This window comes from Pollachius pollachius (assembly GCF_949987615.1).
Source record: "Pollachius pollachius genome assembly, chromosome: 20".
Classification (NCBI taxonomy): domain Eukaryota; kingdom Metazoa; phylum Chordata; class Actinopteri; order Gadiformes; family Gadidae; genus Pollachius; species Pollachius pollachius.
In genome coordinates this window covers 13,297,522-13,316,274 of record NC_136953.1, presented here as the reverse complement: position 1 = coordinate 13,316,274, position 18,753 = coordinate 13,297,522, and the positions used below count along the sequence as shown (strand labels likewise).

The window sequence follows — 18,753 nt, the reverse complement described above, 5'->3', positions numbered from 1 at the left end:
GATCCTCGCGTCCCCTTCCCTTTCACCGCGATCCTGGCGTTCTCCCGGTAAAACCCGCCTTCCCTCACTTCAGCTCCCCGATGACAGAGCCCCTGCGCCGCGGCGGCGGCCGCGGCGGTGGCGGCCGCACCTCCAGCCGCGTGCGTCCGTCCAGCGGCGCCAACAGCGGGTACATCTTCCCCCGGAAGCTCCCCGTGAACGTGAAGATGTGCGTCCGGGTCTTGGCGTTGTAGAACGACACCTGGCCCTCCTCGTAGTCCAGATAGACGCCCAGGTGTCGCGGCGCCATCGCCAGGGGCAACGGGGTCAGCTCGGGCTCGGTGCAGGCGTAGAACTTCTGCGCGCTCCGCCACAGCGCCCAGTAGCCGTGGCGCGGCGACATGGGGACGCGCCCATGGCGTTTGGCGTTCACGGCGGTCACGCCCACCCGCCAGACGCCGGTGTTGGCGATGTCCACCTGCCAGTAGTGGCGCCCGCGGCCGTAGCCCTCCCACCCCGTGACGCCCGGCCAGCTGGTGAAGCGCTGCGGGCTGTAGGGGAGGTCCGTGGCCTGGGCGGGGCCCTCCTGGACCCCCCGCTGGTCCTCAGAGATCTGGAGCCACGGGTTGTTGGTCATGGGGTCCAGGGTGACGTCGGCTGTGTGGGCGGGCGGAGTCAATCGCTTGATAACGACATTTGGCGAGGTGATAAAGATCAAAGGTCATAAAGGCGGCCGCCTTTATGACCTTTGACTTTATCACCTTGAGAAATGTCGTTATCAACATTTTCACCTAATTGTTTTATTTTAAAAGTGTGTGTGTGTGGGGAGGTTGTAGGGGGGAATCCTAAACTCATGGGTGTAACCCATGGAAGGGACAGGTGCACGACGATAGTAAGGTTTGTGAATACAGGGTCTCAGGTCTTAGAACGTTTTAGAACCTCATCTTACAAGAGCAGGGATTCCCAGGAATATGGCAAAAATAAATGAGTAAAAGCTGTCTTTGTCGACTGCAGGCACATGATAATCAATCTAATGCAATACATATTTGCATCAGAAGGGTTGAATGAAGTCGGCGGCGCCGAACATAATGCACCCATCAGTTTAAGTGTGTCTGTGTCAAAAGGTGCAATGGGTTTGTGGCTCCAGCTTACCTGTGGCACTGGTGATCCAACTCCAGACTAAAAGGTTAAAGTGGAACAGAGAAAAACTAGCATCAGATCTCTGCACAATGGACGGACAGTCAGAAGAACCAAAGTGTTGGTCTGCAGTGACTGAACACTCACCTGAGTTGGGGATGTATCGGGCAACCCCTGCTTCCCAGCTGCGCTGCTTGGCCAGCAACCAGAACTGTGGCATCATTTTCTGTGAAGGATGAATAATCATTATAACTTTTGAATATGTCATATCTGTCCTATAAGTCGTTACGGAGACAGAACTGCTTTGAGGTAGGTTGTTTGACTGAGTTAAACTTTTCCCTCCGCTAATCGACTGCAAGGTTCTGTTGGCACTTGCCCAGTGTTTAACCTTTGACCTTTTGGTCCAATGTAGAAATGTTGTGAGAGAGGATTCTACGTTTTGAGTGCATTGCATGATATGTCAACAGTCTGCATTGGAGATGATGTATCCCCATTTGCAGTGTAAGCAGTGACTTGATTCAATGATTCATCCACAGATTCTAACAAACCTCTGCACGCTATTCTTATCAATAGAAACCTATATAAACGCTCTTATTAGTTGGATTGTTTAACAACCATTGAGATAAGGGTCCACCCTCATGGTGTTGAATTGGTGCCTGAAGCCATGACATAACATCCGCTGTTATCTCTGGCAACCAGTGACTATTCCTGGCTCCCTGTGAACCTTCGCCCAACTGCTTCATCTTAAGTCAACAAGTGAAACCTTTCTTACATTATTATAATTATATAAGTTTTATAAAAACACACACACAGACTTCACTGTAACAAAGGTTATATAATGTATCCTTTTTTACAGTGCGGTTTGTGTGTGTTTTAGACTGAATTAAGAGGACCTTGAAGTGTGTGTTTGTTCTTTTGTGCGTGCGTGCGTGCGTGCGCGCTTGCGCATTGTCGTGCGTGTCTCACCGTGCGGTCCTCCTTGAACAGCGACCAGGTGATAAACTCCAGCAGAGGAAGAAGGTGGACCAGCTTCCTCTTCCTCTGCCCCAGCAGCCTCAACATCTGGCCCAGCTCCTCACGCTCAATGCCGCAAATCTGGAACCACAACCAACGCTATTACCCCGACGGACACAGACGTCCTTCCAAAATGAAAGCTCATCGCAGCTACAGCTTTCTAACGTCAGGTCACCTGACCGTCACGAGCCAATGGGCTGCTGGATGAGCGGTCACCGGTGGGCTTCGTGAGGACGGCGGGGTCTGAGTGAGTGTTGAGTTTTAAGTCCTCACCGCTGCGGCGTCCTGTAGCTCCTTTGCCCATCGCATGATCCTCATCTGAGTCTCCTCCTTCGGCCCCTCCTCCTCCTCCTCCTCTTCCTCAGCCCTGGTTGCCGTCGGCGTGGGTGTAGGCGTGTCCCTGAGCAGCTGAACACACAGAGGGGAGTTTTGTTAACGCCTACACCTCAGTCACGTCCTTAGAGAGGAAACCCCCAAATCACTCTTTTAGACCCGAGCAGCTCTGTTAATATAATACGTTTATATGAAAAGTTTCTGTGCTATTTTATAAGTTATGAACCTGGGAAATTCTCTGTAAAATAAGACGTCTGCTACTTCCGGCTGAAAACCCTTTTGCAGAATGTAGGCTTTCTATTGGCTGCACAGCCTGGCCACGCCCCTCGCACCTGCTTCTATGAAACCCAATCAATTTTTTTCTAAAACCTTTACAACTCTCCTGACCGCTCAGACCTCAGTTATTCTAACTCAGTAATATTGAGTAGAAAATGTATGAACTGAAGCTGTGTAATTTCCATCCTACAGGGTGGTCTGTCGTTTAGCGAGATTGTTAATTAGAACGGCGTTGTTAACGGCCCTCACCGTGTCGATGTGTTGGAGCTCGCCCGCCCATTCCAGGATGAGTTTGCGGCTCTGTTCCAAACTGCGCTCCACCCGTCCTTCGTCGGTCATGCTGCCAGCGGCCATGCCCTCCTCCGGACACCCGCTGCCCCGCTGCGATACAGAAACATCAAGCATTAGCCACTAATCATCATACACTCACTAATTTACTGGGCGTATTGACGCCAACCTGGCTGGTCACAGATACAAGGAAGTATCGCTGCCTGTGACAGACACAGGTAGGATAGATGGGAAGAGACGCCCCGATTGGTCAGGAATGAGCCAGAGACACCCTGATTGGTCAGGAATGAGCCAGAGACACCCCGATTGGTCAGGAATGAGCCGGGAGGGGTCTAAAACCCTCTCACACCTAGCACCTTTAGGCTTGTGGATTGTTCTGTGAGTTTTTTTAAAGTATTTGTGCTTTAACTCATTTTCCACACTTACCCTAAGTTTTCCCAGATGGGCTATCGTTTCGGAAAGGGTGCCTGTCCTGCCCGTAGGCCTTTTTATCCCGGGGTTGTTTACAGCTCCGCAGAGCTTGGGCAGATGTCATTCAGCCAGGCTGTAAACCCAACTCTTATCAGTGCCCTCTCTACAGTATGACCTGTCGTCTCCTCCAGTTATGCCCTGTCATGTCTCCATTATGCCATGTCACCTCTCCATGCGCAAACAGAAACCCCTGTAATCGTTTCCCATAGCTTTGAACAACTTTTATGCCCCTTTTTCAATCTTGAATACAAATTTGTATCATTAGACACATTCACTGAAGTGAAGCTTCCATCCCAATGAAGGTAGGAACACTTAAAGTGTAAATAAAGGAGTTTTAAGCGATCAGAGGCTGATTCAAATTGAGAGCTTGCCAAAAGCTTTCCACTTTATTTATACAATTACATCAAACTGTGCGATTTGTGCCAACATTTCGATTGGTAAATCGTCAACGATGACTGTTATCGACTGTTGAACTCCATCTCGCTGTACGTGGTGTGTACGTGTACGTGTGTGTCGTTATGACAAATAAAGTTGTCGAATCTTGAACCTCCTGGTCCGGCGGGGACCGGTTTCGGGGGCGGGGTGTTCCTACCTGAGCGACGTGGTCCACCTGGGCCTTCCAGTCGTTGATGAACTCCACACAGTCCTGCAGGCTGCGGAGGTCCTTCAGGCCGTTCTGTCGGGGGTTCTGCCGGAGGACACACACAGGGGGAGGCTTTAGCCAGAACCCCCTGCTCATGAACGGTCCCCCCCAAAGAGGGCTGAGGCAGGATGGGGGGGCCGAGACAAAGGCCTGGAGGACACCTTAAGGGAAAGTCTGATAGGCAGTAGTGGTGACCACTGAGCCACAAGGCCGAAAATGACTTTAAATTAATTAAATTATACGGGGGGAAATGTAGAACTACGTTCAACGTTTATGAAACACTGACAAATGTATAAAAAAATCGTATCCAGTGAGAGAACACATTTGGATTTAAAATCTATTTTGAACGACTAAAGACATGATGTACGATTGCAGCCTTTGATGATGTGTGTGTGTGTGTGTGTGTGTGTGTGTGTGTGTGTGTGTGTGTGTGTGTGTGTGTGTGTGTGTGTGTGTGTATTCAGCGGCGTACCTGTGCGAGTGAGGAGGTCTTTTGGCTGGGGGCGGAGCTGTGTTGCTGGACGTACATGTCATTCTGGGGCCATCTAACCGCCCCGATGGAGCTGCTCTGGGTGAAGCTCTCCCCCTTCAGGTCTGAGTGGGTGGAGGCGAGGGGTCGCATTAAACTCTTTTTCATTTGAAAAAAGTTTTAAAGTGAAAAAATAAATAAAATAAATAAAAATATGTCTAATATTTTATCCAGAAAGTTCCTCGGGATTATTCATACAAAACAAAGACAGTGTCGGTTTTTATTAAACGCATTTGATATAAAGGCTTATATATATGAATATTTTTTTATAGCCAAAGCCTATGGGGTTTAACAATGGCCACCTTGATATGAATGACCTATGATAAACTCTCATACATTGATAATGCTTTAAGTCACGCCGCTAGATCATAATAAAGCAATCATTGGCTACTGATACGGGATGGAAGTGTAAAGTCAAAACCTACTCTTCTTCTTCAGGATGCTCTTCATCTCAAAATGGTTTGGCTTTGTTCCTGTCAAATGATGTACGTTTCATTATAATGCAACAAAATGTGCGGAACATAATGAATACTTTAAATTGTAACCGTAGGAGCTAAATGACAGTGTGTGTTTCGAATTTAAAACTGTATTTTTATATTTTACATTGTATTCTACAATTATTATTATGCATTGTTGAACTACACACACAAACACACACACACACACACACACACACACACACACACACACACACACACACACACACACACACACACACACACACACACACACAGACAAACAAACACACAAACACCAGTTGTTCTTTCTTTCTCAAACACAAAATGAGAAATAATCACTATGCAATAAGATCAATACGTCAAGTCTTTCAGCACAAAAAATAAGAAGTTGGTCAAAACTCAATGTTCCTGTCCTACATGCTCCTACCTTCTTCCATTTTTAGAGAGTGAGAGAGAAAGAGAGAGAGAGAGAGAGAGAGAGAGAGAGAGTGCTGACCGCTCCGACAGTAGGAAGGAGTGGACAGCGAATGCTTTCTATCCAAGCTTTTTTATATCCCCCTGCCTATAACAGATGCAACCCTTGGACTCTGATTTTTATGAGCTGGACTCGGTGGCAAGATCAAGATCCAGCAGCTATAATCGAATACAGCCGCCTCACATGCTTGCGTCACGGGCATATGTACGTGTGCTGCTATCTATTGATATGATAGTTTCGGCTTTTTCAGTGGCTTCCCTGAAGTGACGCAGATGGCCGTGCTGCAGGCGTCACAGAGCGTACATCAGCACAATGAACTCGTCACTTGTGGATCAATCAGTGCTTGTATTTCCTCTGCTCTCTCCATTTAACACTAAATGACCAAGACGCTCACATTTGGCATTATGCCTGCTGTGCTGTCCCCTTCAGGGAAGTGCTTTGACATCGTCCTTTATATCACTACAATATCTTTGACCGTAAACCCAAATGTTTTATTTCTCCAGACGTCATCATGTGATCTCTGGTCATGCCGCCTTTATGCAGTCGAAGATAAAACTCGGTTACGTAGGCTTACATCAGACACACCTGTGTATTGGCCGCACACAAACGCAATGAGGCATACAAGAGAGGGCTACAACCATTAAAATGACTGATAGATTGGAAATGAATGATTGGAAATTCAAAACGAGATTTTTGACGTTTTCGATTATGGAATAAGATCTTGGTTTATTGTTGACCGTCGCAGTTAACCAACACCGATACAGCAGGTGTCTCTGAGGCCCAGCGGGGAGTTCCATCGGTCATAAACTGCGATGAACCTGGTTCAAGTCCCGCTGAGGCCGATTTCCATCAAAAACGATTTGATGAGTGTTTGGAAAAAAATCGGAGGCCAACTCTATCCTTCGGCCTGATCACCGCAGGTCTCTGGACGGGCATCAGAGAGAGGAGTTGTTATCGTGTTTGAACACCTGGGTTCAACTGCCCTCATACGGCTGTTGTAGCTAACCTGAAGCAGTCGAGAGCACTGTGGGGGATCGGGCATGGAATGAGGACAGGTGAGACAAATCACTGTTTCAATGAGGATGGATGAGTGTGTGGATGGGGGGTTTAGTGGAGGGGTGCAGTGACAGTGGATGGGTGAACGATGTGGAGTGGCTGGATTGGAGCATGAGTGGGTGGATGGGTTACTGAGGTTCAGCAGGTAGATGAAAGGGTGTGGATCATGTATCATTAGTATGTTTAGTCATCACTTTAGGGGTTTGCCCTCTCGACCACTCCCAGTAAGCTGGTCAGAGTTCATTATTGCCATTAAAATAAGATAATATTTGTAATGTAAGGATTAATACTTGAGAATATGATAAACGTTTTGCATAGGATATGGAAAATGCAAGAACAACATGCTTCATATTTTTATTTTGTTGTGTTTTATTATTTCTCTGCAGGAGAATACTTCTGTGATGCTCTTAACAAATTGTACAAAAGAAAACGCAACCATTTCATCCAATGTCATCTTGGCTAGATAAGAACTTTGAGAATACCCTTAAATGATATCAAAGGCCGATCAGAATGCAACAGCACCCGCTATTTGTTTACTGACTCTATACCGATGAATTTCTTAACATAATTATTTTCACAGGGATTCATGAATACGTGGCAATATTGAACCGAAACTGAGAGCAGCCTCAACCCACCAAAACAAACACGTTCATAAAAATGATTGACAGCCTAGAAGATGCATGCTGAACGGATAAAATATAAAAAGATTAGCATCTTTGAATCAGGGCTTTAATGAATGATATGTGTTAAGCAGAACTCCGTGTCAGATGCCTTCATTCACAGGAGTTCACTACCGGTCTAACCGAAATATATACACAAACATGAACTCATATACATATAAAAAAACATGATATGCATAGGGAGCGCCGTTGTTATTTGGTAACAGTTGGGTTCTTTGTATTCTGCTCATGAGTCCGTGAAGCTGTGTACATCTTGTCCTCGCATTAGTTCCAATTCTTGAAGAACTGTTTGAACATAATCGTCTCTCGTCCTTGCGGTAGAATCTCCACCTGAAAAGGAAAATACCCTTTTAGTTTGTATAGCGTTTCAGCAATCAGTTCATTTTATAGGCTGATGGAGTAAATGGGAGTTATAGCCGCTGAGAATGCTGCTGAGATTCAGATATCAGTTTTGGTCAATTAATGAATAAGGTGAATTAGGACAGACAGAAAGAATAACAGACAAGCTGTTATTGCAGACTTACTGACGCAATCAACACTTTGTTGCGTTTTAAGTGTGTGTTTTTGGTTCTGATGCAACTATGTATTAAAGATCTTTGATTCAAGAGATTTATAGCACAGACAGCGTGGGACATGCAGCATCATTGTGTTTACAACAAAGACCCAGCAGTAAGCATACCTGCGTCTTCATCCTGTCGTAGTTCATCTGTTGGATGAAGTTATCCGCCATCTTTAGGGCCTCCCTCTTCTCCTCAGCATTGGCTCCACTACCTGTCAATCATTCAGGAATAGGGAGGAGTCAGGGAACAGCGGGCATCATTATCACTCACGACTATAGGAGACCACTCTAGGAAAGAGACCAGCTCATAGAAAGGCCCGAGAGAAAGAGTCGGTTTGTGTTCCAGTCCAACGAACGCCGTGGTCGATGATGTCCTCGACGGACGGCAGCAGGAGGACTTTGCAGCTGCCTTCTCTCACCTTTCCAGACAAAGATCTTCCCGTTGGCCCCGTTGTCCATGATGAAGCAGTCGTCGCGCACCAGCAGATCCCGGTCCAACGGACACTTCTCCGACACCTTGGTCATGGTCATCGACCCCGTGGCATCAGAAACCTATGAAGCATGATATGTGATGTGATTAGAGTTATCAAATGATGGGACTCCGTGGTGTCTCTCTCCATCTCGATAGAAAACCGATCTTTATGCAAGGTAGAAGTCGGAGCGAAGACAGACCTTGTAGAGATGGGCGGAGTTGGAACGGTCTGCCTTGGTGTCCTCCTCTGGCGTGCTTTCTCCAAGCTCCGTCATTGGCCCGAGCACCTGCCAATCAAAGGAACAGGATGGGTTCAGAATAGGCAGAGGGTCAGATCGTAGCAGCGACAGCACAGAACGTAGCGCTTCTTTGACCAAAGAGAGGAAATTAAAGGAAGCCGTTTTCTCTTCTTCGGCGTCAGCTGGGCGACGGCGCGGTAACCGTGGTTACCGTCAGCATCTCCGGGGTCTCCTCCCCCTCGTTGATGTCCACGATGCGGGCCTTCCCGTGGCGGTCCGTGTCCCGGATCAGAGAGGCGATCTCCCGCACCATCTGCTTCTCGAAGATGTTGGCCTTGGACCCGATCCACGACAGGATGGTCTGCAGGAGGGCAAAGTAAGACCCTGTGACTTACTGATCAACAAACGTGCGTTTCCCCTGGATACTAACATAGGATTATGAAACGTTCAGGTCCCCCCCCACCCAATAACCCATTAACACAGCCAGGGTAAGGGGTTTGATTCCCACAAGAAAGAAATTAAACTGACCAAATTACCAAAGTGATTTACATCAAATTCATAATCTCTTGATCCTACCGAGACATCATACATCTTTGTTTGTAATAGCCTCTCAGTCCATCCTTCTCCAACACTGTAAATGGATTGGCTTCACGTTAACATTATGGTTACACTGCAGCTGAGGTGCTAGCATTTAGGACAATACACCTCTCCCCACCATGATAAGGGAGGAAATGTTGATACAGTTTCGCAAAGAAAACCTACGGTGGCCTCCTGAAACGAACGCCTGTACATCGGACCGAGACCGGGCTGACCCTAGTGTTGCCAGATTGGACGGGAAATCTGGCCCGATCTGGCAACACTAGCTTCTTCCGCTGCATCCAGGGTTGCCAGATCGGGGGGAAATCTGGCCCAATCTGGCAACCCTGGCTCCACCCACCTCCCCGAGGTCCCCGAAAATCTGGCCCATCTGACAACACTGGCTTCATCCGCTGAAGTCAGGGTGGCCAGCTTGTGCGGGAAATCTGGCCCAATCTGGCAACGCTCACTTCCACTGCATCCAGGGTTGCCAGATCGGGGGGAAATCTAGCCCAATCTGGCAACGCAGTCCCCACACCCACCTCCCCGAGGTCCAGGATGAAGCAGTCCCCCTTGTTGAAGCTGGCCCAGGACAGCTCCACCTCCTTGGCACGGATGTTGCGCTTGCCCTTGATCTGGTACAGCCGGTGCACGGGGCCGGCCCCCGGGGCCCTCCGGAACCCCGACTCCACACCGCCCTCCTGTGGAGCGGGGTGGGTGGGACACAACGTTACACAAAGGGAACAAAATGGAGGTTTTTGTTTTTTTTAAATACAGGCCGAAGCCACAGCCTTTTTCGCAATCAATTGTTAAGCACCTTGTATTGGCACGAAAGCCGCCATATAAATAATTTAAAAAAAGGAAATATATATGTATAAAAATTTTATTTGATTTTCGAAGAACTTAATTTTACCGTTGAGTACTTTAACTCCTGCTCCCTCAGAACAGCGTTAAAAACATGAATAATACTTGGAAATGACCCATCTCGGAAGGAGAACTTTAGGGTGGTTAAACTGAAGGTGTCCATGTATAGAACCACTAGGACCCCCCCCCCCCCCCCCCCCCCCCTCCCCAGGACCCCCCCTCTACCTTATAGCTGATCCCCCGGGGGAAAAGGACCATGAACTCGGGGGCCTCGTAGCCCTGGACGTGGCGGTGCTGGATGGGCTCCCCCCCCAGGAAGTTGTCCAGCTGGGTGGCCAACATGGCGCCCGCCACCTGCTCGTCACGAGACGACTTCTCACCTGAGAGAGAGAGAGAGAGAGTGAGAGAGAGAGAGAGAGAGAGAGAGGCCATGAAAATCATTGACCTTCAATTTTAACATTTCTCTAAGAAGACCCTTTTCACAGAGCTGTCATTGAAGGATAAACAAAGGTGTCGCTACTAACACTAATTAGGGGTCTGCTAATTCTATGTACCAGTGCGTGGTAGCGGACTCCACTAGTGAAGACAGGTCTACTAGCTGTTCCCTGGTACATAATAGGGGCAGACCCATCATTAGTGCTATGAGGGAAGCCTTTGCTGGTCGTACGATGACACAGAGCGAAAAGGGTCTCTATGGTACACAACATTGCCATGTAAATATTGTTTTGGTGGGGACAGGAATGCAGAAGGCGGCCATGATTGTGGTCCTTTTGTTTTTGTAACTGCACGATTAGGGCAAAGCGGTCAAGAGGTGTTTTGTGTGAACCAATGTATACGGTTAACGTTGTTCAGACAGCAGTCACGTTGTCCGATCAAATCCCCAGCATCAAACAATTCCCACAAGAAATGATTCCTCCGCTGCAACTGGGAGACCCACAGTGTACTGGGGGACTCAAGAAGAGCGAAAACAAACAGAGCTGGGTGGAGGTGTGTGTGTGTGGGGGGGGGGGGGGGGGGGGGGGGGCACTTCCCGGAGCTAAGAGGGCCTCTATCCCTCAGGCTTTGACGACCGGCTTAGTGTTACCTGAAACAGAGGATACGCACGCTGGGAACAACCACATCTGAGTACTGTAACAGCCCTCCTACATTTTTAATGGCATCCCAAAAGAAACACGCCCTTTCCTGGATGACTAGGGTTCTCTCTCTCTCTCTCTCTCTCTCTCTCTCTCTCTCTCTCTCTCTCTCTCTCTCTCTCTCTCTCTCTCTCTCTCTCTCTCTCTCTCTCTCTCTCTCTCTCTCTCTCTCATTATGTTGTGGGTTTGAGGTCTCAGGTGACATCATCACCATTAGTGGCAGGCTTATTAGTCAGGGTAATTTCACAAGCCTGTATGAGCGGTGCAGTAACACACACAGACTAGTGGGCGAGCATGTAGTTACATGTAATGAGTCAAGATTGAAGTGATTAGACTAGGACTTTTCCTCATATCAACAATCAGCCAGGGGGAACTGAAAGTACTAGGCTAACTAGCTGGTTGTGGATAAAAGGAGGAACAACCTTTTCCCAGAGTAGCCATCGTTGGACTAACACAGATATCGCTAATAGCATTAAACATGGGACTACCCTATATTTTTCCATTATAATTTTCATTTCGTGTAATACAAAAAAAAAAAAGAAACACAGCCTTTTAGACTCACAACACACCTTAATAAAAACACTTTTTTTTTTATTTTCCAGGGCAGAAGTAGCCGACCATTGCCCATTGGACCAAGTGCCCTGGTACATAACAGCAGCAGACCTGTAATGGGTGTCACCATCGAGGCCTCTGTTTGCCCTACGATGACAGCTCCTGTGTTGAAGGGTCTACTGCAGAGGACCACCGGCAGGAACCAAACCCCCGGTCGCTGCGGTAAGGACCGGGCCTTAATGGCACGCACTCTCCCCGTTGAACCACCGGGGCACCCCCTAGTCCGGTCATTTCTGACCCAACTACCCCGTTCAGGGTCTGCCACTCACCGATCCACATGTGGACGTCGGCCCCGGTCTCCCCGCGGTTGTCCAGCACCAGGTAGGAGTCTCCGTTGAAGAAGGCCCCCACCTCGGAGGCCTCCAGTGGGACCGCCTTCATCTTCTCCACCCTCCACACCCAGAGGCCCGGCTCACGGACCTCCGGGCTGAACTGCCCCTGGGCCGGCTGCAGCGGGAGCATTCTGGAGAGAGAGAGAGAGAGAGAGAGAGAGACAGTGACGATGAGTTAGAGGGATGAAGAGTCACAGTGGAGTTGAGTCGCAACGGCTGGAAGAGAGAGAGAGAACAACGGAGACTTTTCCGAGTGGTTTCTTCATAAGGAACCACAAAGGTGTGGCTCATGAGACAACTTAAAGGTCTGCTTTTTAGATGCACCAGGGCACATGAATCATGGTCAATGTGTGTGATCTTCAGTAGTTTAATCTACTAACCCTACCCTGGTTCATAAAGAGTATCCACTGGAATCGAACATCGTTAATCCCTTGTAGCAGAACCAAGTTAAGTTTCACAATGGGGTTGATAAGCCGTTTGTTTAAATTGGTTTGGTAAATCATTTTTCTGAATAGGAAGAGGTAGATGCGGTTGGTTCTGTGTCGTAGACTTCCGGTTGCGAGGGTTTCTCGCGTGACACGAGGAAGAGGAAGCGAGACTAGACCTTCTGATGGGATGTGATCCACTTGTCACAAACGTTGCCTAGGATCTGTGTGATCTGTGCCGGGGCAGGTATAGAAACCAGTTAACAGAAAGAGGAGAGCATGGGTGGGGGTTTGGGATCTCCCTGCGTCTCATACCAGACCACAGATAAAGAGATCATGTAAATGCTTGTTATGAGACGTTTGGCTCGGGCACGCATCCCTAAATGAAGTATTGCACGGCTGGCTGAAGACAGCAGGTCTAGATTACATCATCTCCATGCAATGTGACCCCCCCCCATCCCCCCACACACACCCCACCCCACCCACACACACCCCACCCCACCCACCACTGCCCTGCCAACTACAGGCGTAGTATGTGGTTTCACAAGAGCATGGGCGTGACTAGGAGAGAGAGAGATGAGTCACACGTCACTAATCATATAACACCAGAGTATTATGGTTTGTTGTGCCAACAGCAACAGCTTTTCACATGTGCACTTAAGACCCACAAAAAACCAGGATCCACTCTTAACTAGTTTATGCTTTTAGAACCATTACAGATCAGACACGAAGCCTGCTATATGAAAGAAAACCACCTGATACAACCTTACACACTACGCAACTTTTTCACTGATCACTGGCTATAGGCGTATAACACATACAACATATTGAAATGAGTGCTCTTGTCAATTCTTGGAAAATAATTGAACACATCCTGCAAAAGACTTAAATTATGTTTTGATGTAGTGGTGGGCATGTTGCGTACATGGAATATGTCTCAGAATGACCAGCGAAGTCAGTGGAGTATCTAGACTAGAGACAATTGAGGCCATAATGAACAGAGGCACCCTTGTGTGTTTGTGTGTGTGTGTGTAATTAAGAGAATGGACTTTTCATGCCTAGCCCTTTCTTGCATAACTCATAGGTATAGTGCTAAGCCAACCAAAGCCAAAGTCAAATTCCATCATGCTATTAAATAGATTACATAGAAGAAAACAAAAACAAATCATTGAAGTCTGAATTCCCTTCTGTGCATCGTTGCACGATCACATGACAGTAGGGCCACATGACAATTAATACAGAAGTTGTTGCCACCATAACAAACTATGGCAGTTGTGTCCAGCTAATGAGCAGAACATGGACGGTAAGCCGACCATTTGAAAAGGACGAAAAAGATAAGAGCAATATTATTATTCAATCATGCTCTGCAGGCTGCAAGCTAGAAGAGAGACAGGAGAGAGATAGTGGAGAGACAGAGAGAGAGGAGGGAAAGAGGAGAGTGAGAGAAGTAGAGAGAGAAGGTGAGAGAGAGAGAGAGAGAGAGGGAGAGAGCAGGATAGTTGAGGACAGCAGCACATGGGCAAGGGCCTGTGCCGCTGCTTGAGGAGGAAGTCAATGAAAGACAGAGAGAGAGAGAGAGAGAGAGAGAGAGAGAGAGAGCGAGAGAGAGAGACCAGAGGACCAGTCAAGGAGAAGTTGAAAGGGGCGTCATCCTCTTTGCCACTTAACTGCATAATGGCCGGCGTTTCCGGCTCGCACTCCAAATACGGATCCATCTTGTGCGTCCGTTGAGGTGTGCGACCCTGGGTCCGTCACAGCAGGTTTGTCTGTGTGTGTTTTCAAAGTGAGCGAAGGTGGCCCCAACCGTCTGCGTATTACCTGGCCTGGTTAGCTTATATGTGGGCGGTAACTGGAGCTGGACCTGGGGTGATGATACCCGCAGCCCGTGTGTGTGTGTGTGTGTGTGTGTGTGTGTGTGTGTGTGTGTGTGTGTGTGTGTGTGTGTGTGTGTGTGTGTGTGTGTGTGTGTGTGTGTGTGTGTGTGTGCGCGTGCGAGTGTGTGTGCGCGCGTGTGCATGTGTGTGTGTGTTGCCAATGAGGGAATCGGGTTCCTGGTTCCAGGTTACTAGTAACACACCAAATTGATCATGGTCAAAAGACCTTAAATGTAGAAGTCACTTCCCCAATTCTCATGTCGCCCCCTCATCTATTGTGATTCCTCTCTTTATACCTCCTCCCACCCTTGTCCAAAAGTGAGGTAAAAAACCCAAACGCTATGTGTATAAGCCTTTCTCCTCCCAGTCTCTTCCTTAAAACCAACAGATCGTATTCACATGGTGGGAAAATGAAATGCAAAATTCCATTTTCACAACATCTTCCATTTATTAAAAAAATATTGAATAATGAATGATGAGTTGTCATGGTTCCCAAAGATGCTACTATGTTTACCCACCGAAGTAAGGGGGGAGGAGGGGGGAGAGAGAGAGAGAGAGAGAGAGAGAGAGAGAGAGAGAGAGAGGAAGAGAGCAGAAACCAGGAAATGAATTGAATAGAGACACTCATTTGTCGGGGCCCTGAGGGCTGTACGATTGTCACTGTCTACTCACTCTGCTAGCACCGCTTACGTCGGCCTATATTCACAAAGAGGGGGGGGGGGGGGGGGGGGGGGGGAGAGGAAGATGGAGGCGCATAAGGTCAGAGCTAGGGTACGGGGGTCACTCTGCCAATCAGCCATTCATGCACCTTTAATCAGTCAGAAATATGAGAGCCGGCGGTACGATCACAGGTCCCTAGAGCCCTAGAGGGCGGTGAGTGACCACGGGGTGCTCTGACATAGGCGCTGTGTGTGGTGTGTGTGTGTGTGTTCTGCATTTGTGTGTGCTTCAAGGGGAAACGGGGGGGGGGGGGGATATGTGTGCCTGTGTGTTCGGTAGGGTGCATCTCTTTGCATATGAGAGTGTGTGCGGGCATATTTGGAGAGGAAGGAAGAACATCTGAATATCATACAGACAACGTACAGGCAGCAGGGAAATAAAGCAATGAGCTTTATTTTCAGCTTTAGGCCTAAATAAAGCCATCGTTTCAACAGAAAGCAGAACAAAGCTCACCAACAAAGCTTATAGTTCCTCATTGAGATGATAAGATTGACAGTGAGTCTACTTAGGTATAGTGGTTCGCTTTTGAGGACGGCTTTGGTGTATGCTTTTGTTCCTTGACTGCCTTTCGAGGAACAAACCAAACAATCTTTAAACCAATCCATGCTATCGACTTACGTAAATAGAAACCGGACGCCAGTTCGGACATCACCGGCCCTCCCCACAGCAGTTCACTACATCATCATTCAATATGCTATAGTATTCATGACCCCACAAAAGCAGAACTATCCGATCAATAATGAGAGAATTTGTGGAATGAGGAACTCGTGTAGACAGACGGAGAGCACTATTCGGTTTGAATCTCAACGCTAAAGGTACTGTAGGTATCCTAGGGTAGGGGGGGACCTCACCCCTAACCCCTCTTCTTAACTGAACATATTTTAATTCACCGGAAGTACATTTTGGATTAAAGTCTATGGGAAATTAGTAAATAGTAACCAGGGCAAATAAGTATAGAGAGCCAGAGATGGTGTTTGGAATTGAGGTTGTATGGTCATGTGGTAATGACTCATTGCAGACACACACACAGAGACACAAGTCACACACACAGAGACACAAGTCACACACACAGAGACACAAGTCACTCCACCCTCAGATTTCTTTCCGCTATGTTCCATAAAGAATGTGAGATGGCCAGATTTGGAAAACCGGCCAACAAGGAGAATGAGAATTGGTATGAAATGTCACAGTCAAACAACAAAGATAAGAAAGTAGTTAAAAAGTCATTTAGATGGGATGAAAATATAGTGCATGCTGTTGAGAAGAGTTTTGGTTCTCTGTGGAGCTTACCTTGCAAAGTATGTAGTTCTGGGGCTGCAGGTCTGGGCAAAGTGCTCTCATGCAAAGACAAACACGTTCTAAACAAACTTTAACTCTGTCGCTCTTCCCGGCCCTCTCTCTCTCAGTCTGTCTCTCTCTCTCTCACACACCCACAGCATATTTCCTGCTTTATGCTGTTTCAGCCCTGCCCCCCAACTCTCACACAATGAAACAAAAAAAAGAAAAAGGGAAAAAAGTTAAAGCAACCAAATGCGTTCTCAAACTAGGCCTGTCTGCCTGACCGGCCCGTTCAACGGCCTAGAAATAAACAGTTAGTCGTCATCTGTTTTATCAATGTGGAGATTTGAGCTTTTTTAAATCCTGGACACAAAATAAAGTACAACAAAGGTACAATTATTTGATGGTAGATTATTTGACCAGCACCTTTTTCCCCACCTACAATATGTAGGCTTCTGTTCAAGATACTGAGATGCTATCTCCAAAACACTTGTTCTTTACTCTTTAAAGTGAATCAGATCAGTACAATCAGATTCAACCGAGGCCTTGCGCATTAATGTCCTCTCTGTAATCATCCCCAAATGATTTAATTGATCTGATTGGATTAGAGACTTTAGGTAGCATCCACATTTTGGATGCTACCCTCTTGTCCCTTGACAACAAGAACAACATACTTCGTTCAAGGCATTAATAAAATGTTTTAACATTTTTACAATGGGTTACTTGATGGCATGGCTTGTAGACTTTACAATGTGAGTAATATCTTCCAAGACTGCTCTGCTGTAATCCCTGTTTTAGTCAAACCGAACTAGTGTGTGTGTGTGTGTGTGTGTGTGTGTGTGTGTGTGTGTGTGTGTGTGTGTGTGTGTACGTTTGCGCGTTCACATGATTAATCACCAATGGACTCAACAACCCGAGACACACCCTGGTAAGTAACACCTACCTGGGACTCCCAGTGGCTTACCCCCGAGTCTGCATGGTAATTACCGGCAAAGTCACAGAAAACATTTATTTTACCAGCTGGGCCGCACCACTCTAGGGAAGTAAGCAGAAGTAAGAAATTGTATGTCATTCCCCACAAAAAATTTGATTTCAATTCTATTTTTGTGTTGGAGAAACTTTTTGGTGTAAGATTATGTGTCCCCGGTGTCACTTGACGGCTACGACAGAAGAAAATGTTGTCTTTTCAAATTATAATTCATTAATTTGTTGTTCAATTATGCAGCAGTGGTAGTTTGTAGTTTCCTTGAACATCCTCTTAGATGCTATGTCTAGCTCCCCCCCCCCCCCTCACACACACACACACACACACACACACACACACACACACACACACACACACACACACACACACACACACACACACACACACACACACACACCAATAGTTAGGAATATATCATGTTTAATATATGGCAAGTATAGCACGATATGCGAAGTACCAACACATGCATGGTACAGTCATTATAATGAATATTTGTATGGATAATGCATACTCCTATGTCATGTGGTTAGTGTCTCCATCAATAACATTTAATAACATGTAGCCTACTATTATTCCTACAATGAATCACTTATTCCAAGAATAAGAGGCGTGGCTCATTTGCCCCATCGTCTTTAAACAAGGGAGCCAAAAGGTTTTGTTGCGTCCGATTGGTTGATCGGTTATCCCTAAATTACAAACGTAAAACGAAAACAATTATTTTCCCTGTCAGAGCCCTTCATGACAAATCCAGGATACGGGTAAACAATTTAAAACGTCACACATGTTATGTATACACCGAAATGTGGTTACCATAACGACTCGCGCGTAAATACTATTTCCGCGAGTTTCCGTTGCGAACATCGAACAAAAAAAATAGCTTAATCCGTTGGAGTTAAAGTTAGCTTAGTCCGAGAGTTTAAGCATTTCTTTTTCCTGTCAGCAAATCATTTGTAGTCGCTTATGAAATGGGAGTTTTTCAGTCTAAATCCATCGTTTCAGAGGAAGATTAAAGGTCGGCTGTGGCATAGTCCCTACGTCTGGGGTGGTTAGGGGCCAATGACACCGCAATGGTGAGCGCTCTCGAAGATATGTTTCTCTCGTTAATATAGTTAAGATTAGTTTAGATACTACTAGTGGTGGTTATAGTGTTTTTGGGGTTAGGGTTACAGTAAATGTACTTATTTCGTTTGAACAGGTGACGTTACCAGGTTAATTATTTATTGTATCGTTATTATTATCATTATTTCAAAGCCTAATCACTGGTCTAGGCAGCTGCTTACCTGATCTCCCTTCATTTTGTAACAGGGGTGAAGTAGGCAAGAATTAGTCTTGGGGGACCTCTAGT

The 18,753-nt window shown here is 46.9% G+C and overlaps 2 protein-coding genes across 2 annotated transcripts; both read right to left on the bottom strand.

Annotated features, from left to right (window-relative positions):
- Positions 1-64: 64 nt before the first annotated feature.
- On the bottom strand, positions 65-5,120 carry LOC307091354 (E3 ubiquitin-protein ligase TRIM21; the record flags this gene model as incomplete). Its single annotated transcript, XM_079758298.1, has 9 exons — positions 65-636; positions 1,132-1,158; positions 1,264-1,342; positions 2,083-2,211; positions 2,404-2,538; positions 2,989-3,120; positions 4,091-4,186; positions 4,614-4,735; positions 5,096-5,120. 9 exons carry the CDS (start codon positions 5,118-5,120, stop codon positions 65-67), a joined length of 1,317 nt encoding a protein of 438 aa, XP_079614424.1.
- Positions 5,121-7,014: 1,894 nt separating this feature from the next.
- On the bottom strand, positions 7,015-16,584 carry capgb (capping protein (actin filament), gelsolin-like b). Its single transcript, XM_079757658.1, has 9 exons — positions 16,436-16,584; positions 12,064-12,257; positions 10,275-10,429; positions 9,728-9,886; positions 8,821-8,970; positions 8,571-8,657; positions 8,318-8,450; positions 8,019-8,110; positions 7,015-7,669 (listed from the first exon to the last, which is right to left on the bottom strand). Exons 2-9 carry the CDS (start codon positions 12,254-12,256, stop codon positions 7,604-7,606), a joined length of 1,035 nt encoding a protein of 344 aa, XP_079613784.1. The 5' UTR covers position 12,257; positions 16,436-16,584; the 3' UTR covers positions 7,015-7,603.
- Positions 16,585-18,753: the final 2,169 nt, after the last annotated feature.

Bases quoted from the DNA above. Each gene is read 5' to 3' on its own strand.
- capgb (XM_079757658.1), bottom strand. From the start codon at position 12,256: ATGCTCCCGCTGCAGCCGGCCCAGGGGCAGTTCAGCCCGGAGGTCCGT. The intron at 8,658-8,820 runs GTAACCACGGTT...TTTGATTGGCAG, and splicing joins AGACCCCGGAGATGCTGACG to GTGCTCGGGCCAATGACGGA. The intron at 8,111-8,317 runs GTGAGAGAAGGC...AATGATTGACAG, and splicing joins GAAGATCTTTGTCTGGAAAG to GTAGTGGAGCCAATGCTGAG.